Source organism: Astatotilapia calliptera, chromosome 3 (assembly GCF_964374335.1).
Source record: "Astatotilapia calliptera chromosome 3, fAstCal68.1, whole genome shotgun sequence".
NCBI lineage: Eukaryota > Metazoa > Chordata > Actinopteri > Cichliformes > Cichlidae > Astatotilapia > Astatotilapia calliptera.
The window spans coordinates 60043323-60068670 of record NC_137424.1 but is presented as its reverse complement, the minus strand read 5'-3'; the positions used below and the strand labels follow the sequence as shown (position 1 = coordinate 60068670).

Below are 25348 nucleotides of genomic sequence, written 5' to 3'. Positions count from 1 at the left end.
CTTCTGTTTATGGCATCGATTAGCTTGTATAGAACCCCCTCCTGGTGTGATACATGACCTTCAAGTTTTGTTGGTTTATTTCTTTTGGGACAATCAACACTGGGTACTCCAGGCAGTACTTTTTTTTTGCCCAAGAGGAAGGTGGACAAGGATTGGTTCACCTAGAGAGCAGAACTTTGTGTCTTTCTGTGATTTGAGATCATCACCAAAGTTTCACATTCATTTCCAGCTGAACATTGAATATTTAAAAACTGCTCTTTTGTGCGTATAACATGTAAAAATTATGAAATAAATATGTGATGATCTCAAATCACAGAAAGAAAAACACACAAAGTGTGATTTATTTATTTATATAGAAGAAAGGGTTAACAAGCTTAAGTTGATGTGAGCAGTAAATAAAAGGGTTAAACACACAGTTTCACTCTCTAACTGCTCCTCTTCCTGGAGTGAAGCACAGCCTGATAACCTCCCTCTTCTTCCTGCTCTTAAACACAGCACCTCCTCTCTGTCCACGTGTTTCCTCGTTCCCTCCCCTTCAGATCTGCACTTTGAAGATGGGTGTAACCAACATGTGGTGACGTGTAAGAGCTGACAGGCTCCATTCACTGCAGAAACATGTTGTTGAGATCAGAGCTCAGACTAGTTTCAGTTATAAGGAAGTGAAACTCACACAGTCACTGACACTGAGAGGAGAAATGGCGCAGAAAGGAGTTCAGCTGGACCGAGAAACCTTCTCTTGTTCCATCTGTTTGGATCTACTGAAGGATCCAGTGACTACAACCTGTGGACACAGCTACTGCAGGAACTGTATTAAAAGTTTCTGGGATGAAGAGGACAGGAAGGGAATCCACAGCTGCCCTCAGTGCAGGAAGACTTTCACACCGAGGCCTGTCCTGGAGAAAAACACCATGTTAGCAGCTTTAGTGGAGCAGCTGAAGAAGACTGGACTCCAAGCTGCTCCAGCTGATCACTGCTATGCTGGACCTGAAGATGTGGCCTGTGATGTCTGCACTGGGAGGAAGCTGAAAGCCATCAAGTCCTGTTTAGTCTGTCTGGCCTCTTACTGTGTGAAACACCTCCAACCTCACTATGAATCTCAAACTTTTAAAAAGCATACGCTGGTTAAAACTTCTGTGAAGCTCCAGGAGAACATCTGCTCTCGTCATGATGAGGTGATGAAGATTTTCTGTCGTACTGATCAGCAGAATATCTGTTATCTCTGCACGATGGATGAACATAAAGGCCATGAAACAGTCCCAGCTGCAGCAGAAAGGACTGAGAAGCAGAAGGAGCTCGAGGTGAGACGACTAAACATCCAGCAGAGAATCCAGGAGCGAGAGAAAGATGTGAAGCTGCTTCAACAGGAGGTGGAGGCCATCAATGGCTCTGCTGATAAAGCAGTGGAGGACAGTGAGAAGATGTTCACTGAGCTGATCCGTCTCATCCAGAAAAGAAGCTCTGATGTGAAGCAGCAGGTCAGATCCCAGCAGGAAACTGAAGTGAGTCGAGTCAAAGAGCTTCAGGAGAAGCTGGAGCAGGAGATCGCTGAGCTGAAGAGGAAAGACGGCGAGCTGGAGCACCTCTCACACACAGAGGATCACAACCAGTTTCTACACAACTACCCCTCACTGTCAGCACTCAGTGAGTCTACACACTCATCCAGCATCAATATTCGTCCTCTGAGCTACTTTGAGGATGTGACAGCAGCTGTGTCAGAGACCAGAGATAAACTACAGGACATTCTGAGAGAGGAATGGACAAACATCTCACTGACAGTCACTGAAGTGGATGTTTTACTGTCACCAGCAGAGCCAAAGACCAGAGCTGGATTCTTAAAATATTCATGTGAAATCACACTGGATCCAAACACAGCAAACAGACGTCTGTTATTATCTGAGGGGAACAGAAAAGTAACATGTATGAAACAACAACAGTCTTATTCTGATCATCCAGACAGATTCACTGCATGGCCTCAGGTCCTGAGTAGAGAGAGTCTGACTGGCCATTGTTACTGGGAGGTGGAGTGGAGAGGGGGAGAAGTTTATGTAGCAGTCGCATACAAGAATATCAGCAGAGCAGGGAGGGGCGATGAATGTGGATTTGGATACAATGACAAATCTTGGGCATTATATTGTTACACAAACATTTTTCAATTTTGGCACAACAAAGTCCGAACTGACCTCTCAGGTCCTCGGTCCTCCAGAGTAGGAGTGTACCTGGATCACAGAGCAGGTATTCTGTCTTTCTACAGCGTCTCTGAAACCATGACTCTCCTCCACAGAGTCCAGACCACATTCACTCAGCCGCTCTATGCTGGACTTTGGCTTTATGGACTTGGAGACACTGCAGAGTTGATTAAAGTCAAATAGAGAAGACAGGTTCATGTTGATCCCTGACCATTATATGTACTTGTGTAGTTTCTAAATGAGGCTTTACATTTTAGAAGCTGAGAAGTTCAGTGGTCCATTGATGTGTGAAAATAATATTGCACTGATTCAAACTGTACTTACATTTATATACCTTACATCAATATAAATCTGAATTTGTTCTTATGGCTGATAATCATGTGAGTTTAAATGATACTACTCTTCATATTCAGCATGTTTGAAATCTGTCATCAGTCTGGTTAGTGCTTTTATTCTGTAGTTGCTGTAGTGGGTTGTCAAATGCAACAATATATTGGAGCTGCAGTGATTCATCAGTTAGTCAATGATTAGAGAATTGATTGTTTTATCATTATTTTAGTCACATTTAAAGCTGGTTCCAGTGTCTGAAATGTGAAGATTGTTGATTTTCTTGATCATATATGACTGTAAACTTAATGTCTTTGAGGTTTGAACTTTTAAAATGCAACAAAAAAATTAATCCTTGAGGTTTTTGATATTATATTATCATTATTATTATTATTATTATTATTGTATCTACAGTGATGACATTTAATGTCTTTTTGAGATGAAAAGCTTGATCACACTCACTTATTTATACATTTAAATATAAAAAACCAAATCAGTGTTCCCCAACCCCCGGGCCCCAGACAGACCAGGCAGCAAGAGAAGAAAACATTTTTTGTACCGATACTGGTTTTATTTTGTTGTATTTATCAACAACACCTTAATAGCCGGTCGGTGACACACAAAAAGGTTGGGGACTGTTGAACTAAATAACACAGGCCTGTATGTTGTGGAGGATAGACATGTTTCTTGCCCTGAGCTGTGTCTGGCAGGCAGAGCGTCTCCACAAATCTGAAGCTTCTGATTTGGAGAAAATGAGCTGAGGGAGACACCTGGTGGACAAACACAGACATGACAGGAAGAAAGACTAAAGTGCAGAGTGGAGACAAACAGCTGGAAATACTTGTTGGAAAGGATTGTCATGCTTCAGACAAACACACAGCACACACTCTAACAGTCCTTTATTTGCACTGAAGGAGACACGTGAAGAAACCAAATCACACAATAATGAAGTGAACACATTTATAGTCAGTGTTCAAGATGGTGGATAGAAATGAGAATCATGAAGCATTTGTTCACTTTTAGGTCTGTTTCTTACAGCAGAAGCAGCATTTACATGAACTCACTGGCCTTTTTCCACTGAACGCTCTCTTCTTCATCACCTCATCTTCCTCTTCTGACTGATGCTGAGCTCCAACCCTTTTTACTTCCTGGAGATGATTCATACTCACTGAAATTTCACTCATGACACAGAAACTGTTCAGTTATTCTTCATTTATTAATCTGTTTATCAGGAACCTCTGTTGATTTTATATGTAAAGGATTTTTCTTCTATCATTGAACCTTTTAAGGGTTTTCTCTTAGTAGCTTTGGGGAGTTTTTAATTAGATTTACAGCTTCAGAATAACTTTGTGATGTCAGATTAGAAAGTCTGTGTCCAACCCTGGTGTTTGATCAGCTGTTTGATCCCTGCTGGGCTGGATTTTTTATATGAATGTTGAATTTGTTGTTTTGGAACTGAGTTAGATTTTTATTGATGGATGATTCGTTGTAAAAAGTGGATCTACCAACAGTTTATTTCTTTGTTATTAACCAGCAAGAAGACTTTTCCCCAGAAACAGAGTTTTGATTAGTGGAACTGACAAACAGTTTGAGGCTGATTTGGCTGATATGGGTGAATATTGAGCAGATAATGATAATGTGGCCGTCTCTCGAGTAGACCACTTCCGGGTTCGCAGTCTCCTCAGCGAACCCACACCTCCGGAAGCTCACACAGAGACACATGGAGAGATGGAGAGCAAACCAATACAACACACGGAAAACATAAACATACACTGAAAATGCCTGAGCCCTGGGTCCCTAGACCCAGGCCATGACAGTGAGACACTTACTGACATGTACAGATGGATTTTCCAAGTATGCATGCAGGTGTCTTCAAACCAAGGCAGCAGCATCTGTTGCATCTGCTTTTCAGGATGTTCTGAGTGAAGGACGTGTACCTGTTAAACTTCAAATAGATGAAGGCGAGGAGTTTAATAATAAACATTTCCATCAGCTGATGGTTCAGTTTAACATCACACATTGATTAAACCAAGTTTTGTGGAACGTTTTAACAGAAGCTTTAAGGACCGTATGTGAAAATACTTCACATCTATTAACTTATGAAGACGTGTAAACGTGGTCCAGGACCTTGTGCTGTCAAGGCCAAGCAGCCGGTGTAAAGAGGTTGGAGCCAAAAGCTGACTCAGTACATGTTTGTTTGATTTGAATGAAAACTTGATTTATAGCAGGGATCATGAAGGTCGAGGCGAGACATGGAGGGAATGACATGGGAGCAGGACTCACTCACTATTAAATGCTGAAGCAAAGCTACAGAGAGGGGCGTTTCTCCAGGATTGCGGTGGAGTGAGGAAAAGAACAACATGTCTGAGGTGAGTTTCTGGACTTACACTACGAAAAAGGCTCTATTTTTTGTTGCCTACATTGTAGAAGGTGACTTTGTCTCTAAACAGGAAAATGAGCAGTCAGGGGTTAAAGTGGATTCAGCAGGTGGAGGAACCCTAAAATCAGTTGCAACAGCTCAGTGTGGGGAAAACATTCACGACTCAGTATAATTACTGCTGAGAGCTCCAGTAGATTTTCTGAATGGACAGGCTGTGATCAGCTGACCTGCTGCTCTTTGTGGATTTACACAAGTGAATTCAACCAGATGTCAGCAGATGTTTTATGAGTTGAACTGATTTCCATCCTCTACACTGACAGTAAACTGTTTATGCTCTTTTTATTAGACACTATTCAGCTGGTATGAAGGTGAAATTCAGTGAATCTTAACTGCAAATTCGTCTCTGCTACACTTGATGTAATCAAACTCTGAGCATGAAACCACAGCCACTGTGCAGCAGTCACACACTGTTCTGCAGCAAACTAACCTGTTTATCCTGCACTAACCTGCAACCTTTAAATAGCACAGTGCCTCAGTTTGTTTAGCAGCACGTTTCAGGATATGAAAAAACATAATGTCACATGTACAGAACCAATATCTGATTTAAAAACATGAAGACTTACATGTGAGCTTTACAATCAGTCGTTGGGCCAAAAGCAAGAAAAAGGAAACACTTTAAGCCCTGACTATGACACATAGTTTTGCCACTTTTATTTCTTTTTCTGTGATATTGCTGGTGATTAATACACCAACAGGAATGAATTTCATGTGTTACTGTTTAATCTCAAAGCAGTTTGATTTGAGGCTCGCAGTGACAAAATAATAACTCCCCTTAAAGGTGTTAAACCTAAAGTAATGAAGGTCTCCTAAAGGTCTCTTAGCATTAGACTCTTGCTATTTCTGTGCCTTCATTCTAATGTGTACACTCTGTGTTTAGTTCCTCTGGACGTGGCCCTGTTTTCCCGGAGCAGATCCTTAGTTTTGAATGATTGGAGAGTGGCTATAGCGAGCAGTGAGTGAGCGAAGAGAAGCTTTCCCTGTCCTCCCCACCTTGGATTTCCTGGAGCCTGGACCCCGTCACACTTGTATATAGCACAATTCCCTGCACTGTCTGTACACATACCTGGTGTAATAAACTATTTCTCCTCAAAGTGAAGAGTCCTGCGCGTGAGTCCTCAGTGAACGGTGACATCATTACAGTAACAAAGTATTTGTACTTCATTACTTCCTTCCTCATGCTGTAACCCTCGATTTCATTTGGTGTGTTTTTTTGATGAGATGCAGCTTTCCACACCATCTTTTCACCTATTGCTGATCACCACACTGTGTTTGTGTGCTAAAAGAGAAATCATTTCCTGCATGGAGACTAAACGGAAGCACAATTACATTAACTCAGAGGGTACAGCAACTGTTGCAGTTTGTCTTGAAACAACTGTAATCTCCACATCTGGACTTTTTTCTCAATTGAATTAGGATTTTAATCTCAAAATTGAAACTTTATTTTCAATGTTATCTATAATAGTTTTTCTTAATGTGGCCGTAATACTCATTCGTACAGCAACATTGCCAGCAAACTGAAATTGGAAAAAAAAGATGTAAGCAAAAAAAACACAAAGATGTAGGTTTCAAAACTTAGTTAATAATAGAAAATAAATTTATTCGCACATTTTACGGTTTCAATTCACCTTTTTTTCAGTTTCATTTTTTCCCCTTTCGATACAACATTTTCGTGTTAATTATTCTCAGTTTCATTTTAAGGTGGCATCATTTTAACCCCACGCACACACAGAGGGTCCATAACACTCACATTTCCAGAGTGTAACAACCAACCACCTGTGTGACATCTGAAATGCCCATGGTGTTGATTCTATAATATATATTTAGCTAAAATCTACACATTTATTTGGGGGAAAAATGTTATCTGGCTGTGGTTCTAAAGATCTGTGATCGTTACGTGTTCACTGACACCTGATTTATGCACACACAGTTATTGTGGTTCATTTCATTATGTCTTGGATTTGTCTGAATGTTGTGCCTGCTCTTTTATCAGTCTTTGCTTCCTGCATGTACAGCTTATGTGATTATTGACCAGGAGGGTTTGCAGTTTCATCAAAACACGAGTTGTTTGTTGCTTTCATTATGACTTGGCTGACTATGGCTGCTTACACATTGCAGACTCAGACTATTACATTAATAAGCAATTATTGAGCCTGGATAGCTCAGTCGCTAGAGCATCAGACTTTTAATCTAAGGGTCCAGGGTTCAAGTTGTCAAAGCACCGTGTCAGGTCTTTGAAAACTGTAATGCCCTTTCAGCTTCCCGCTGGACTAAACATGCCTTGTTGTTTCTTTCAAATCTGTCTAAACACATGCATGTTGTATTAGTTGATGAATTAAAATGGAAAATGGTGCTTTTGCCACTGAAGTCTGAATATGTGCCACTGGCAATGCAGTACTAGTTGACTTCTTTTTGCTTGCCCCCCAGTATGCTATGATTTGCAGTTGTTGATTTTCGGGTGGAGGTGGATCCAAAATTATTTGCAATTGGTTTACAGGACTGGTGAAGGACTCTCGTTTCTGGTCACCAGGGAGAGTCCGTATCACAAAGGCTGTGAAGGATGCAGCTGCTCTAGATCAGAGGTGTCAAACTTAATTGTACAGGGGGCCAAAACTCAAAGCACACTTTAGGTTGAGGGCCAAACAGGGTAAGCATTTATTGAAAACACTAAAACAATGTTTTTTGAACATAAATATGAATAAAAACAGACAGGAATATTGTTTCAGAATAAATAGACTTAGAATAAAGAATAACTTCTAATAACCGTCATAAGTGTTCAAACATGTCTTTTCCTGTCGTTGCATCGATTTAATGTCCAATATTTCCTCTGAAACGGGCATATTGGAGTTCACTTCACGGATGAAGATGGCCAGCTGTGTAATGTCCATCATGTCTGTACTTTTATCCACAGCAAGACAGTATGCTATAAAGTATTTGCTTCTTTCACACGACTGTGTTCTTAAATCAGTGGTCATCTCACAAACCCGATCAGCAACCGTATTTCTACTCAAGCTCACATTTGCCAATATCTGGGTTACCGTTACAGTTAACCCTAACACTAGCTCTTCTACTTTCTGTATGAGAACTATGACTACATGGAAGGAGGTAACACAGACGATCCGACAAAGAAAGAAGGCACACAGACTAAATACACACAAAGGAGATTAGGGAAAGTGGAAACACATGAGGAAACAGCAGACACAAATTAGCATAATGACGCCACAGGGAAAGTGAAACTAAAACACGCACACACACAGCAAGCTTGACGAACCAACAAGGGAGACTTAAACACAAGCATACTGAAAGTAAAAGACAGACCGCATAATGCTGTGAACAAGAACAGACAAGGGCATAGAAGAAAATCTAAACCATGATGAAACTCAGCTAAAACCTAAATGATGATCAACACCAGAACTTAACATATGTTCATTATCATGGGAGAGAAGAAAAAACTATAAAAAGAAATCAAAAAGATGGGTCGCAGACCCAGACCCTGACACAGAACAGAAACTGGACTTGATTGACACTCTGAATTATTGAATCTGTAGCTTTTGTCTCATTAGCGCTTCATTTTGCCGAGCCATGAATAACAATATGAATGAATGAATCTATATAAAAAGGATCTTGCAGGCATATAAATGTACGCTGGGCTGGATGTGGCCCACGGGCCTCGAGTTTGACACGTATCCTCTAGATACTGAACAACTACAGAAAACTACATTTCTCCTGTGGCCTGCAGGTTCTGCATCTCACCGTCTGAAATACACAACGTAAACATCACTTTAATACTTTTTGCTTGTTAGAATAATGAACTACAGAAAGACGTCATCTTACCTAATAACTGCTGAGCACTGTTTGACTGGGACACAATGGGCACCTCTGCAGTCGACTCTGAATCTATATAGAAATGATCTCGCGGGCCGGATATAAATATACGTTGGGCCAGATGTGGCCCGCAGGCCTCGGGTTTGACACACATGATGTAGATTGATGGGTTTGTAAACGAGATAATGAAAGATTATATTAGGTAAACCTGTACAACTGCTCACCGATGCAAATATTTAATTAGCCAATCACATAGCAGTAGCTCCACGCATTTATGGACGTAGAGATGGAAAAGAAGTTTAACAGGTTTGGTTGTTGGTATTACACAGGCTGCTCTGAGTATTTCAGAAACTACTGGGATTTTCTACACACAGCCATCTGTAGGGGTTACAGAGAAGGTTTTAGACTTGACAAATATTCAGAGAACAGCAGTAACGCCTGAAAGCACAATTCTTATTACAGTGTTTAAAGAAATCAAAGATACTTGTAAAGGTTTTTTTTAACTCTAATAACACATTCAAGATGAACACGTTGGCAGTGATGTTGCCACAGAGACGTTTTCCTCTACACAAATCACTACAGTTACTTTAGCTTCAGCGTTGTTACATCACTACAGAAAACCTAGAAGCAAAAACACATTTGTGCTTGTTTCTTGAACTCTAAGAACTATAAAAATGGATGATTTTGAGATTGATGATGGTCTCGACTGCTTTAGTTTCTCTGTTTTAAATATGATACAAGACCAGAATTAATGAGAGGTGCAGACACAAAGAGGTTCTGCTCAAGATTAGATACAAAATGCAGCTGTAAGAATAGGAAATGTGGATATAGTTTCAAATGTGCTTGGTTTTAAAGTGAATGTTTCCAGACATTCATCCACTTGAAGCCAGATATTTCAGTCTATTTCAATTAAAACATTGTCTTCTGGCAGGAAAAAGTGCAATACAGTCTTTGAATGAAGTGCGCAGAGTGACTGAGGAACAATGCTTTATTAATTAGTAGGGAAACATTACATACATACATAAAGACAGATAAACATAAAAATGTCCTCATATGAAAACACAACTTGAATTTTCCAAGTCAGACAGAAAGTGTCTGTTTTTAATCAGAGTTATAAATATCTCCTTGTTTAAACTAATCGTGTTTTTTAAAAAAGACACCACCGCTCTCAAAGATTAGTTATGTCAGGCTTTATAAAAACACAATTAGTAATATTATTATTTCTATAGAAGTCCAGCCTGGATTAAAGAGATTCTGCTGCACGGTTCGTGCAGTTAAAGGTGCTTGTGAATCGAAAAGGCATTCAGTCACATGACCTTTAAAAAATGCAGAATTTTCAGGATACTCCAAAGATGTACATCTTTATAGCTGCAGATATTTCTCTTTCAAAAAGGAAAAAAGTACCACAGGAATAAATCAAAGGGAGTACAAATAAAATGAAATTAGATTTTATTCACTCCGTTTTTTAGCTCCCCTCCTTTCAATTCAGTGTTTAACTTTGCAGTTTGTATGTTGGTTGTAATAGTTTCTTTCATACAATACGGCGTACCCCTTACTCTCATAGTAGGAGCCTTTAGTCTGTGGATTAACGGACAGACTGACTCAAGTGTCTGTAGGCCTAATAGGAGAGATCAAGTCATGGCTACGGCCACCAAATTATTCAGAACTGCTAGTGTTAGTGTGGTTTTGACTGAAAGCTTGTTAGCAATCACGTCACAGGCTGTAGTCATTTCCCGACTCATCCAGAGATCTCAGAGCTTCACTCTGACCAAAACAAAAAGGTCTGTGATTTCTGATAAGACATCGGCTTTCCTGAGGTCGTGAGGAGAGGTCATTATTGTCATTAATCTTGGAATGTACTCTCAATTAATAGATTTAGAAAGAATACAAATATACCTTGAAAACAAGTTGTTTTTCCCCTCTGTGGTTGTTTAAAGTGCATTACAAGGACAATATAGTACAAAGAAAACGTAGTGAACTTTTCAGCTCCGCTGCACTTAAACCTTATAATAACAAACAAACAAGGTAACAAACAAGATTTAAATCCATACGAGACAATCTCATTGTATCTTCCTTTGTTACTCAAATTAAACTTGAACATTTTAAAAGGTATCTACATTTCATAATGGAGTGTATCTCCTGACTTTCCTGAAGGAGGAGTGATTAGGAAAAAATCCTCAAAATGGTAAAAATGGCCTGTATTTATACATATTTATACTTTACTAGTCCCTAAGGACCCCAAAGCGCTTTACATATCCAGTCATCCACCCATTCACACACGCATTCACTCAAAACAAAACAACCAAGAGTTTATCTCCAGCGCGGCCTTGTGGGCAAGACCGAGTCCTGAGAATGAGCGGACTTGTCACTGTCACTGTCATTCCGTCTGTGGCCTTTAGGGGGAGCCAGCAAGTCGTGGCGCGATGCACGAGGAGATGATTTGACGCTCTGAGACTTCCTCTGTGAGGAGGGGGAGAGTTTTTGGACATCTGAGGATCTTGCTGACGCATGGACTCTTAGTGATCTTGATCGCGTAATAGGCAAGGAGGTGCTGGATGGGGTAACAGGGGAGGAGGTCTTGGAAGAAGGTTTGGGGGAGGGGTCTGACCCAATGTTGGGGGAGTGGGAAGCAGCAGGAACAGCAAGGTTGGTGTGAGTACGTCTGAAAGAAGAAGAGGCTGTGCTCCGTGCAAAACCCGGAAACACAGATGATGAAGAGCTAGTGGCTTTGCGCAAAGGAGTGGCAGGAGCACTGACGCTGCCTCCTGCTCCACTTCTTCCACCCTGAGAGAGTGCCCGCAGTGTGGAGCGACAGATCTTCTCCTCCTGCTGGGCTTTAGGTTTCATTAAGGGCTTTTGGCTGGACATCTTTCCTTGAAAGTCCTTGTTCTGTTCTCGGGCAGATGGCTGAGTACCTGAAACATTCTGGTTCTTTGAGTCCTTTGGATCCAAAGTCTTGGGGATCCCAGATTGTCGGGATGAAGGAGCATTTGCAGGCCTCGCTACTCGTCGAGGGGAAGCACTGCTTCGTTTTGAGGGAGTCAGACTGGTGGGCACTGCGGTGCTGGAGGAGCCTCGATTCTTCTCTGCAGGGACGTGCAGAGGGGGGGGCTAGAGGGGCTTGAGCACCCGCCCCTTTCCTGATGGGTGCCCAAAGTGCCCTTTTGTTGAGGCAACTTTTAAATTTTTTTTATTTATTTTTTTTATGTGTGTGTGCGTGCGGAGTCCTGTCTGTGCCCCTCAACAATAATATTTAACTATTAATCACAGTTTTGCTAAATAAAAGGATCTGGCTTGCATCAGTCACATGATCACTATTAACCAATGATCGCCCTCGACGGCAGAACGCGCTGGTTACGAGCCGGGAACGAGCTCACAAAGAGCACGCGCATTTTTTGCGGTCCGGAGCTGTAGGAGAAACACAAGTTAACTCAGAGACACAGACTGATGCGACAAAACCAGTAAGTAGGTGTACAGCGTACACTGTAGTGTGTAGCACACAGGAGTATTAGCTTATTACGTACACGTTGGTAAGCTGTCTTGTTGCAACTGACGAACTGAAACAAACGAGCGTGCTGTGTGTGCAACAGCGCGACAAACATTACCTGTCCTTTTATTAACTGCACAAGTAGTGCTGGTCATAGCTGCTGGCTACCTGTGTAAGGCTGTCATGGGTCTGTAGCTCTGTCACCGTTTTAGGGAACATATTTAGTTTTAAAGTATTTAGAACATATTTAGTTTTAAAGTAAGTTTCCGGGCTTTTCCTGCCTTTCTGGGGGGATTATATTTCACTAAAAAACGATCTAATGTGCATGTCCACATAATAATTATTATAATTATTAGAGATGGACCGATCCGATATTACGTATCGGTATCGGTCCGATACTGACCTAAATTACTGGATCGGATATCGGAGAAAAATAAAAAATGTAATCCGATCCATTAAATATCACGAAAGCACCTCACAAAACTTGCAACACGCCGTAACTCACCTCAGAACGTTAGCACGTCGGAGCAGTATGCATCACGTGATAGAGCGGCTGTGGCATGCGGGACCTGTCGGTGGTCTGGATAGCATGTGGAGCTTCGCTAGCAACCTGGCATTTCATCTCCGACAAAGTTATCCCCGAGAGAAGTAAAGCAAGTGTGTAAGTCCATCTCTGAATGTTTGTAAAGCATTCCTGCGTTAAGCTTAACAAGCGACTGCCTCTAGCTCTCCGGCTGCTACTTCAATCGTGAAACTGCTTAATGATCAGCTGATCGGCTTTTCTGTGCGAGTCCGTCTGTCTTGTTTGTTTTTGCCCCACTTTGCACCAGAAAGAGGAAACCAGCGGCTGAACAACAGCAGCACGTTTAAGCTTGATAAGCTGTTGTTAGAATGTATTTAATATTACTTTCTACTCGAGGATCTTTTTCTATGTAGCTGACATAACTGTGCAGGGGCGGATCTAGCAAAGTTTAGCCAGGGGGGCCGATAGGGCATGAACAGGGAAAAGGGGGCACAAAGACATACTTTTCTTTCTTACTCTCATTTAAAATGTCTCGCTTTTAATAAATAATTATCTGACACCCAAAGTTTTAATTTGATGTAAAATGAATAGAAGTCAATTACTGTATATAGTGACTATTAAGTCTAATATATATACCCTAGTAAGCTATAGTACTTTTTCCTTTGGGATGGTACCATCTGTGCTGTCTGCAATTTTGTTGAAGAAAGATGCTGAATCTATTTAATATTTCTTGAAAAATAATTGATTTCTGTGCATTTTTTTCACACTTCATCAAATTAAGGCTTGATTACGTCGATTAAGCATCATGAGGTGGAGCGTGAGGGGTGGTTCCCTATTTTTTATTTATTTATTTTTGTTGTTGCTGGGAGTTGGAACCCTATTAGTTAGGTTGCTTAATATTTACGCTAAGTACTCTTTAAAATACCAGAATAGGGAGGATGGTGTAGGTCTAAGTTTATTAGATTGATCAGTATTGCTGAACTATGAAATATTTTTTTTGTATACAGGTATAACAGAATAGCTTTAGTGTAGTTGTTGTTTTAAACTTGAGTATGAACTTGCAGACTTGCAAAATGCAGCAAGATATTTTAAAAAACAGTTTTGTTGATTAAAAAACACTATATCGGATTCATATCGGTATTGGCAGATATCCAAATTTATGATATCGGTATCGGTATCGGACATAAAAAAGTGGTATCGTGCCATCTCTAATAATTATAATATATTAAAAACACACGCTGTATTTTAAAGAACATACATTAAGAAGCAGATTATATTAGATTTATATTTTAAATAAGACAAAATTTGGATTTTACAGCAGTAAAATTATTGTATCTCTACAGTTTAAACATGTAATAAGCTTTGCCCCTGCACAGAGTGGATAGTGAAACAAATGGAATCATCATAAATACATTATTTCATATTTATTACTTCCCCCTCCTCTTTGCTTTATTATTGTAGCTCTAGTAATAAATAATAATGTAAGGATTCTGGATCAGCACCATGATGCCCATAGTATATACAGTATTCTGAAGGTCTAAAATGTCACTGTGTGTGCATGTGTGTGTTTTATTTAGCTGGATTTAAAAAAATATTACTCATGATATAACATTGTGCAGACATGCCTGGTAAGGACATGAGGAGGAAACAGTAGGAGCTGTGTGAGGCTACTAAAGGCAGGGCTATAACATTTTTCTGTCATCATTTTATTATAGATTAAGTGCTGGAGTTGTTAGGTGTGGATAATTAGATTATAGTTTATTGCAATAGCAAGTTGTGCCTTGTTCTCATATAGACAGCAAGTGGAGAGTGATATATGAAATGATGGGATGGAAGGAAGAAGAGAAGCAAAGAGTGAATCACAGGCAGAGCCGAGTTTATGTCACAGTTTTTTGTTGCCTTATGGTTCCAAGCGCTGTCACCAATCTTTGCATTTTGTTATTATCTCATGACACTTGTTTAATCAGCTACCATCTCTCCTGTGGACTTTTTAATGTCTACAGTCTCAGATCAACACAGCCCCGCCCTTCCCATATTAGATTCTTGATGAATGTGTGTTGTTGTTATTCAGCCTGGTTCAATGTGCCCCTTTTTAACTTTGAGCACCCGCCCCTTTAAACCTCTCTGCACGGCCCTGCTTCTCTGTATGTTTGATTCTGGATGGACTTCTGTTGGTCCTGGATATTGGCACAACCCTCCTCATGTCCTTGTTCTCGGAGGTTGTGAGGGTCCGGATAGATCTGGATTTGCCAGATGCAGAGATAGTGTTTGGGGTAGGTTTCTTCCCATTAGTTTGGACTTTAGACGTAGGAAGGCTCTTGCTGGGTAGTTTAGATGGAGTTGCTGGTTCTGCTTTTACTTTGGTGGAAGAAGCTGCTTTTGCAGTTTTACTGGTTGAGTCTTTAGATGCCATGTTGTTTTTGCTTTTCTCTTCTGTTGATTGTTTTGAGACGGTCACTCCATCACTGTTCCTGTTGGTGGACACTTCTTCCTCTTCCTCCAGTTCTTTATCTTTCTCAGAAGCATCTGCTGTGAGAGCAGGCACTACATTAGGTGTTGGAGGTTCTTTCGGGCGCCACACAGAGGAAGAAACTAGCAGTGATGTGTTAACACAGCGGGGGACAGGCACTGGTTGGCTGCTGATGGGTACAGGCACTGGTTTTTCATTGGCCGGTTGAGGTTCTGAAGGCATGTCATTGGCTAAAGCAGAGGAAGTTAGTTTGTTTCCTCCTTGGTTATCACCCTTATGCTGATCTTTTTCAGTTTCTGCATAGGTGCTTTGTGTGTCACTTGTAGCCTCGCACACACCCGTCACACACCATACAACCACCTTATCCTCTTGCCCCTCATCGCCCTCTCTTGGTGTTGAAGAAGAGCTGAGCTCACCGACTTGCTCATCAGATTGTTTTGGATTTACAATCAGTTGGCCATTATTCTGCACCTTATCAACTTGCAATTCATCCCCTTTCTCTTCTTCCAAATCTGTGATTGTCACATCATCTTGATGAAGACCGACATGTCTGTTTTCGCTATGACTTGTGAGGGTGTCGCCACTGCCAAACACTTTTAGCTCAGGAACCAACGTGCATTTGTCTAAAACCACCACCATGTTTCCTGTAGCAGTGGTGCTCTGCTGAAAGCTCTTATCAGTGCAGTCAGTCTGCTGAGTTAAAACCAGTTCAACATCTTTTGGTTTGCTTGTTGTAAGTGTTGCATGGCTGCTTAAACCCATGCCAGGTTGATCACTGCTGCTTTTGTTGTTGTGTTCAGATTGCTGGTTTGAGTCAGAGGTTTGACGCCTCGTCTGGGGATCCTCAGCCCTTCCCATGTAGGTGGCACGGATGCCCCTCCGGTGGTCCTCCTTGGGCTCTGGTTGTCTGGGGCCTGGATCTCCTCCATGCCCTGGGGGACGGGGCTATGGCTCGCTACATCCTCTCGCAGACCATTACATGTGGAAACCATTTGAATACAAGCGCGCTGATCCACACAGGTATCCACACGGGTGTTCACTGCTCGTAGACTTAAACCTTTCTTGGCTGCTACTTCGAAGCACATTGTGCGCTGTCTGTCCTGCGTGCTGCACAACAACATTGAATATTTAGTATTTACTGCTGTTTACACCTAGCTAGATTAATGCGATGGTGTTGTGTTTAGTATGTTGCTTTGTTTTTTGTTTGTTTTCTATTCTTCTCTCAACAGGTGATCCAGGAGATTTTTATTTTTTTTCTCCCCCCCTTTCTCACTGTCCCTCTCCCCTTCTGTTTTTCCTTTCCTTCCTCTTTCTTTCTCCCTTTCCTATCCCTCACTCAGGTCTGTCCCGTCTGTAACATCTGAAAATAAAAAATATAATAGATAATAAAAACAAAGATCGATCAAATGGACCAGTAAGGTAATGCCACGATGATCCATTTGTCAAAGTAAATCCATTGGGTATCCTTGTTGGTCTTTAGACAACAATTCTGATGGCTAAAGAACCAAATGGGACAGGCCAAAAGGAAAAAAAAAACAAAAAAAAAAACCCACAGTCTTATTCTGATCATCCAGACAGATTCACTGGATGTTATCAGGTCCTGAGTAGAGAGTCTGAGTGGACGTTGTTACTGGGAGGTGGAGTGGAGAGGGGAAGCAGTTTATGTCGCAGTTGCATACAAGAATATCAGCAGAGCAGGGAGCTCTGATGAATGTGGATTTGGGTGGAATGACAAAACTTAGGTCTTAACTTGTAACACAGAAAATTTTCAATTTTGGCACAACAGCCAACCGCCTGGTGCTTCACTTCGGTGGGCTCACGTCGCGTCACTCCTGTGGTGATTTCTCCTTTCAGTTGTGCGCATTTAGGAGTTTTTTCGTGGGTGTTTCTCATCGAGTTAACGGTGGAGGCTGGAAATGGAGACTGCTAACAGGCGTCTGCTGCTAGGTAGCCTGAGAGTAGAGGAGGGGAGCGGCTAAAAACAGATTTTTTTTCTTCCGTGTGAAAAAAGGGGAGTACAAGCGAGTTAAACACGCTCCTGGTGGTTTTGCCTTGTAGCATGGTGGAGTAGGAGGCTCCAGCGTTGAAGCTACCGGGCTCCTCCGACCTACCGACACACAGCTCGCTCTCACCCCGGGGAGGCTCGTCATGGCCCCGGGCTCGCTGGTGGCGGCCTGCCGCAGCCTGGCCCTCTCTACGTGGCTGCTCTCCTTCTGCTTCGTCCACCTGCTGTGCCTGGACTTCACCGTGGCCGAGCGGGAGGAGTGGTACACCGCCTTCGTCAACATCACCTACGTGGACCCGGCCACCTCGGAACTGCGCACCGAGAAGACGGAGTGCGGGCGATATGGCGAGCACTCTCCGAAGCGGGACGCCAAGGGGGTGTTGGTCCTGCCCGCAGCACCGCTCGACCGCCAGGCCTGCGACCCCAACACCCGCTTCGCGGTGCCCGCTCAGGCCGGGGCCTGGGTGGCGCTCATAGCCCGGGGCAACTGCACCTACAAGGACAAGATCCGCCACGCTGCAGCCCACAACGCCTCTGCGGTGGTCATCTTTAATGTGGGCTCCACCAACACGAACGACACCATCACCATGCCTCACCCAGGTAGATGATGCTCTGCTTTATTCACCCAAATAAATGCGCATTTAACTCGATTTCCTCCCTCTGTGAAGGAGGCTTTGCTTAGCTTTTCTAAGTTGGGTAGTTTGCTGCTGGGGTGAATAGAATAGAATAGAATGCCTTTATACAACTGTATAGTCACAATAATGACATACAGAGCATCTCCTACTCAGTGCAAACATGCTGGGGGGAGGCAAAGTTCTGCAGCACTATATACATATGGAAAGCATTAACAGAGGGAAAATATATATACATAGGATTGGTATTGCACAGTGGTGGTTCTTAGAGGAAATGGGAAGAAAAAATTTGGGGAGGGGGGGGGGGCTGTGTTATCGGTGCATGTTGGATTGTTTTATGTGAATGTTGAATTTGTTTTATTGGAATTGAGTTCGATTTTCACTGATGGAGGATTCAAGTGTAAAAAGTGGATCTACCAACAGTTTATTTTCTTTGGTATTATGATTAAATATATTGTCCTCTTTTTGTGTGACAGAGGCAGGAATTTCTCTGTCCTGGATGTAAATTTGTCCAGTAAATTGTTGAAACTGTCAAATAAACCTTGTTTGTGTTTTGTGATTTAAAACATAACCCAGTGTTCCCAGGTAATGTAGAGAGGTCTGTGTTCAAAACACTCATGTGTGGAAATGTATCAATAGTGTGTGTTGGGAGCTGATAACAAGCAAAGACAGCCAGGAAATGTGTTTCCTTGATAATTGTTCTTTTATCAATGCTGGTTAATTCTGTCTCTGGTGTCTCCGGGGGAGTGTAGTTTGTGGCTCAGCTGCAGGGAGGGGTGCAGCAGTGTGTTCAAGGGAGGCTGGTTGTCACAGCCAGCAAGCATCATCTAAGCATACCTTCCCTATTTTAGTAGCTGCTGGAGGAGGAGAGAAGTGAGCTGAGGGTGAGGCAGCTGGACAAGCAGCACAAGAGTGAGCATTGTGGGAAGTGTAAAAACACATGGTACATGGTACGATCCAGTACTGCAGTATCTGCTGCTGAGTGAAGTAACAGCTGTTTCTCTGACAGCTGGAAACTCCTTCAGGGATCCCTGGCAGGCCTACACTAGGGCTGCTACGATTAGTCGACTAGTCACGATTACGTCGACTATCAAAATCGTCGACGACTAATTTAATAGTCGAGGTGTCGTTTGAAGCTTTGTAAGATCACAAAAGCCGCAGGAATAAGTAGTAGGATTTAAGAGTGTAATAACGGACTGAAACAGAAGATGGCAGCACTGCATGTACAAGGATGCCACGAAGGGGGGGAAAAGCCCTGAGTGGTTGGTTTGCTTTAAATCCAGCCTCAACTTTCACGGCCCGCTACCAAACAACTCACGGACAGTACCGGTCCGTGAGTTGTTTGGGGACCGCTGGATTCGAGCCACATGAACTACATTACAAAGCCACACTAGTGACATAGAAAGGAGAAGGGAAGTGTTTTGGATTTTTAAATATAAGCCCACTAGATATCCTTGCTTCAATAATGTAGATTTATTTTTTATTCATCTTGATTTTTGAAACCCATTCCTGTTCCTAGTAATTGGTGGTTGTTGCTCATGGAGTTCTACTCCTTTTTTTAATTGACAAATATTTTAGGCCAAAATGATGACATCAATCAATCAATATTTATTTATATAGCTCATGTAAAAAGTACAGTGTCCATCAAAGTGCTTCTCACCTGTCCTCATCTTCAGGTGCGAGCGAGGTCGTCGCCATCATGATCCCGGAGCCAAAAGGCCGCGAGATCGTATCGCTGTTGGAACGAAACGTGAGGGTCACCATGACGATCACCATCGGGACGAGGAACCTGCAGAAGTACGTGACGTGAGCAGGACGTCGGTGGTGTTCGTATCGATCTTCTTCATCGTGCTGATGATCATCTCCATTGTCTGGCTCATCTTCTGCTACATCAAGAGGTTCAGATACACCAACGCGGGAGACCAGAACCAGGCGCGAACACGGGTCTGCGTCTCCTGCTGTTCTGCTTAGTTTATGAAGACAATGAAGATAATGATAATGTGAGACACTTACTGACATGTACAGATGGATTTTCTAAGTATGAATGCAGGTGTCTTCAAACCAAGGCAGGAGCATCTGTTGCATCTGCTTTTCTGTTCTGAGTGAGGGACGTGTACCTGTTAAACTTCAAACAGATGAAGTTTAATAATAAACATTTCCATCAGGTGATGGTTCAGTTTAACATCACACTGTGATGGATTTAAAAGAATTGTAGGTGAATAAAAAAGATGTAAGTGTGAAAACCTGGTTGTAAAACTTTTTTTTTAAAATTTCTATATTTACATTTTCATTTAATCTTTTTTCAGTATCAATTTTTTTCACTTTCAATACAAACCTTTTCAGTACATTTATTTCAGTTTCAATATTATTTTTCAGTTTCATTTTAAGGTTCATTCATGCTGTGGCCCTCTGTTTTTAAGCTGTGTTAATGTTTACCAGAATTCCTTCTGTGATATATATTTAGCTAGAATCTCCACATTTATTTGAAGAAAACATTTTTTTTATTTAGCTGTATTTCTAAAGATTTTTGTTCACTGATGCCTTATTTGTGCATACAACCTGTTATTGTAGTTCGTTTTATGTCTTGGATTTGTCTTAATTTTGTGCTCCTTTATCAGCCTTTTTTTCCTGCATGTACATCTTATGTGATTAATGGCCAGGAGGGTTTGCAGTTTCATCAAAACATGAGCTGTTTGTTGCTTTCATTATGAATTTGCTGACTATGGCTGCTTATAAAAGTCAGATTATTACAATAGTATGTTATATATATATATATATATATATCTGTATATTGATTTAATTTTGCTGTCAGACAGTTTAGTGTGTAGCAGCAAGGGTTGTGTGGTTTTATTGTTTGTTACTGCCTGGAGTAATCAAAGTACAGTTTGACTTTTCGTGCTATAGCATACAAAGAGCACCACGCTGGGGTGTCACCTCTGAATGAGCTGGGTGTGGAGTTAGTCTCAGGTTTTGTGCTGGACTATATGCACCTTGTGTGTCTGAGGGTAACCTTATTAATCTTTGGGTAAAAGGTCCCTGAACATGCAGACAGTCTATGCAAATTCTAACTGTGATTTCAGCATTCATGCTTTTTTTCAGGCAATATTTTCAAGGACCCAAGTCTCTCCTTGTAATTAGCATGTAGAAAGCAACTGAATTAAGACAATTTTTGTTTTAGACAGGTCCTGTTGTTTTACTTAATAATGTACCAATCCAAATGTATAGACACTATACTTTTAACTATATCTAAGTCTTAATTTGTGTAATGTAGGGGGGGATTCTTATTGTGACAAACATTTTACAGGATTGCCAAGTTGTCAAAGCACCGTGTCAGGTCTTTGAAAACTGTAATTCAGCTTCCCGCCGACTCAACGTGCCTTGGAACTTACTTTGTTTCAAATCTGTCTAAACACACACATACTAGTTGACTTCTTTTTGCTTTCCCCCCAGCATGCTATGATTTGCAGTTGTTGATTTTCTGGATGGTGGAGGTGGATCCAAAATTCTTTGCAACTGGTATCACTCAGCATTTTTCTTTTTGCAGCATTTTTCTTTTTGCAGCATTTTTCTTTTTGCCACGTTTTTCTTTTTGCAAGTGTTTTCTGAAGTTGCAGTCTGTTTGGCCTCTCAGGGCCACCGTAGGTAAGGCATGTTCACTTCCTGTCATTTATGGGCTCAACTGTGCCTTTTATAGACCGTTAAAGGGGTTAAACCATATACGGGGTGAAGGGAGATAACCCTTTGGTGTTGTTAGATGTTTTTAAAACGCGTGTAACCAGGAAGTCACGTATACAAACACACATACACATACACACACTCACATTCTCACATATGCATACATACACACAAACACAGTGCCTTAGCTTTTACAACACACCATATGGGTTTTACAATGGGGTGTTTCTCTAACTGTTTTACTGAATAACAGGCTGGAGTTGAAGTTGTCTGGGATCAGGTGAGGAGCTTAAAGCTCTGGGATCCTGACAGGACTGGTTTCCTTTTCAAGTTAAAATGGACTGAGCTCTGAGTGTCTTGCTTTGTTCACGGGGATAAGTCTCTGAGTTAGCGAGGTCTGCGAGTACAGACCTAACAATGTGGATTTATCCAGTCATTTTTAAACCGGAGCTCGGGACATAACCTGGTCCTGGCAGGTCATGTGTTCACCTTTATGTGTTTAATAAACAGGTCAAAACAGCCTCTGTCACCAAACAGAAAACTTTAAAGTTTCAAGCTCAGCACTGCACACTTATTTCCCTTCATACTACATTCTGATATTCATAATGATGTAAACTTTCCACTCCACAGAGAAAACAATGACACTGTTGCACAGAATAAATGAAACACATTAATGAAAATCTGAGAATGTTACCTGTAATGTCAGGTTCTGTGTATTAAAAGTGAGTGAACGTATCCATGGGAGCTGATGTAACGACTGTGTTTTCCCAGCCACGTGGGGGAGTGTTTATAAACAAACATCAGAACTTCTTGTGGAGGACTTGGTGATCTGCGCATGCGTGAATCTGAGCCTCATGAAAGTTAGTTTTCTGGTAAAACCTTTTTTCAGTGTCATGTTGTGTAAACTTTCCTCAGAAATCTGATTAAATTCATATTCACATAAATAATCTTTTTCTGTATCTGTTCGTTTGCAGTTCGTCCGGGGTTCACATTAATTTCACCTTTGTGTATGTGGTATTGGAAAAAAAATACTAATAGTAATATTTTTTAGCATATGCCTTTATGGTGGGAACTCTGAAATGTGTTCAGTTCCTACCATGGACACATTTCTAGAAGGAAATTGAAGTTTTGATTTATTTCTTCAGTCTGTTTCATTGTTACACTGTTAAAGACTGACACTCAGCTCTGAAAGGTTAAACCTGGATTTGTTTTAATGACCAGCAGGGGGAGACTCCTTTATCTTGAAAAACAGACCAGGTTATATTGAAGTCTATGACAGAATGACCCTCGATCTCACTATGACCTCATTATAAACTTTCCAGGTGACTTCATGATCTCCAGGTGCTGCTATATAAAATTTTTGAAATTTATAATTGTTTATTTTGCAAATTATGGGCTCTAGAATCAAAATAAGTCAATAAAGTCAGGATGCTTTAGGTCTGCTTCTAATTCCTCACATCCAACCTCTTTAAATCCAAGTCAGCTTCAAACTCTCATATAAACCTATAAATATCATCTCACATCCATCTTTTATCCTGTGACTGTGGCTGTATCCCAATTCAGGGTCTGCAGCCTTAAAGTACGCAGTCTCAACGATCCTCAAGGGCCGCTAAGGCCGGAAGTGCGAGGCTTGTGAAATGGGACGGTCTAGCCTCCGTTGCGCTGCCCAGGTTGCCTAGCAACCATGATACTAACAGCTAGAAACGTTTCATACAGCTTTGTTTGACAGAAATGAAGGAGAAAATCTGTTCATTTGTTTGTTTCTTTCTACATGAGCTTTGATCATTCTCTGTAAGATTAAGCTCAGCTATTGAACGGCGTATATTGTAAAGTAAAGGCTTTAAAACTAAGTTTGTACAAACGTCACTAATGTCACATAACTTTGCCGGCATGTGGCCAACAGTAATGTTTTAATGTTCTTCGTTATTAAACATTTGCACATAAATAAGTGCATATCCAGTACTTACTTAAAGTTTACTCTTCGGGCGCCCCTCATCTGCCGTTTATTTTTTCGGCAAAATTATCCACACCCACCGCCGCGCTATGCATTCTGGGATATGTTGGGCCACGAAGTCTACACCGCCACGTCCTTAAAATTCAGGGAAATGAAGGACGCATTTCGAGCAGCCTTCGAATTGGGACAGCCTTCGTCGCGTCGCTGTGACGTAATCGGCCTTAAAATGCGGCCTTTAAGGCTGCAGACCCTGAATTGGGATACAGCCTGTGTCTGTGCTGCTCCCATGTAGGAGGACAGCAGTGTTTTACAAACATTACTGACAGCTGTCAGTGCTACACCTCAGCCTCACAGATACACCTGTGGTATCAGTCAGAGAATGCTACATCTCCTCGTTCTCAAGTTAACATGTTCACAGTGTTGGGTGTCCATTCAGCCGACCCACTGGAATTATGACATCACCCCATCAGCCTTCATAGTGTAAATCTGATTTAAGTCTGTCATTGGTCGTATTTATTCCAGACTGGAGGACGAGTTACAGGAAGTCAGAGTTGTGATATTTAAATGTTCATGTGATGTAAAAACTTCTTGACACAGAATTCAGTTGAATTCAATTTAAATTCTTTTATATTAATTTTGTTTACATATTCAAAATATATTATATATAGTTTTGCATAAATGATAATATTTCCATGTCCATCGTTTAACCAGGTGTTTCACACTGAGTTGTTGTCACAGCTGTGTGCAGTGCAGAGATACAGCACACAAGAGGCAGATCTGAACAGTGAAAGACAAACTTACAGAGTTACTCAGAAATAAACACACGGACACATCCGAGTGATGACAAATTCAGACAACAGAACAAAAGTAAACATTTTTTAAAAAGAGAAAAAAATAGAACAAAGATTTATATACAACGACAAGAACAGGAGTATTTCTACACTGGACTCTGATCGAGGGTTAGACACAGGACATGGATCAGCTGCAGCAGAGAGCAGCTCTATTCTGGGAAAAACTTTGGATTGGGAACATAAACCTGACCGAGGTCTTGTAGTCTTTGTGAGAGGAACAGTTCACTGATGAGCTGACACTGAAAAATCTAAGAAGAAAATCCAGTTTCTCCCATAAAACACACATTAATAACACAGAATCTGCAGCTTTGGTGATTAGTTGTATTCTGAACGTCACAAACTGATGAATCTTTATGTGAGTCAGAGTTCTTCTCACTGAGGTTTCTGCTGCTTTGATGTTGCATTAAAACGAGACACGAGTGTAAATATCAGTCCAACTAGTTTTCTTACTTTACTTTTTTAGCACACATGAACAAATAAAAAGTAGAGAAACCGTTTTACTGTCAACAAAAGTGCCAACAAGAGTGTATTAAACAATGTTAACACAAAACATGAAGCTCCATCCTGTTAATGCTGTTTTGTGTTTTACCTCAAATTCAATTCATCCTGTTTTTATTTTAACACCTCAGGATATTTATAGTTCAGATGAGTTGAAGGATTTCAATATTGGACTGAAGTCCTGAATTTAAATCTTTTTTGTGTTGTTTGTGTTGTTTTTCCCTCTGTTGGTTCTTGACGCCAACTGAACAGCATCGAATTGGAAACTTCAAATCTGGTTTATAACCATGATGTTATGAAGAGTTTCTGTTCAAAGTCTGAGATCTGCAGTTTCCAGCTGTTGTCATGAAACTGAACTAGAAGGTCCATATGCTGACAACGTCTTCATCAAGAACTCTGTTTGAAATTGAAAGAAAATCCAAAGACTCACTGAGTTATACTGAATATGAAAAGTTTAAGAGACTTTAAAATGTCACAG

At 41.2% G+C, this 25348-nt stretch overlaps 3 protein-coding genes across 5 annotated transcripts in view; 2 read left to right on the top strand and 1 right to left on the bottom strand.

Annotated features, from left to right (window-relative positions):
* Positions 1–446: 446 nt before the first annotated feature.
* LOC113017192 (tripartite motif-containing protein 16-like) lies at positions 447–3785 on the top strand. The gene has a single exon (XM_026160348.2). The coding sequence runs from the start codon at positions 696–698 to the stop codon at positions 2367–2369; it is 1674 nt and encodes a 557-aa protein (XP_026016133.2). The 5' UTR covers positions 447–695; the 3' UTR covers positions 2370–3785.
* Positions 3786–17016: 13231 nt separating this feature from the next.
* On the top strand, positions 17017–22511 carry LOC145425569 (RING finger protein 150-like). The gene is given in 3 exon segments (XM_080298693.1): positions 17017–17860; positions 19569–19696; positions 19699–22511. Coding segments are annotated over 3 exon segments (750 nt in total). The 5' UTR covers positions 17017–17403; the 3' UTR covers positions 19864–22511.
* Positions 22512–24130: 1619 nt separating this feature from the next.
* LOC145425571 (programmed cell death 1 ligand 1-like) overlaps positions 24131–25348 on the bottom strand; it is a 36806-nt gene continuing 35588 nt past the window's right edge. For all 3 annotated transcript variants that reach the window (XM_080298704.1, XM_080298703.1, XM_080298702.1), the window contains one exon: positions 24131–25266. In XM_080298704.1, coding sequence (XP_080154830.1) covers positions 25258–25266 — 9 coding nt within the window. In that variant the 3' untranslated portion in view covers positions 24131–25257. The remainder of the gene's footprint in view (positions 25267–25348) is intronic.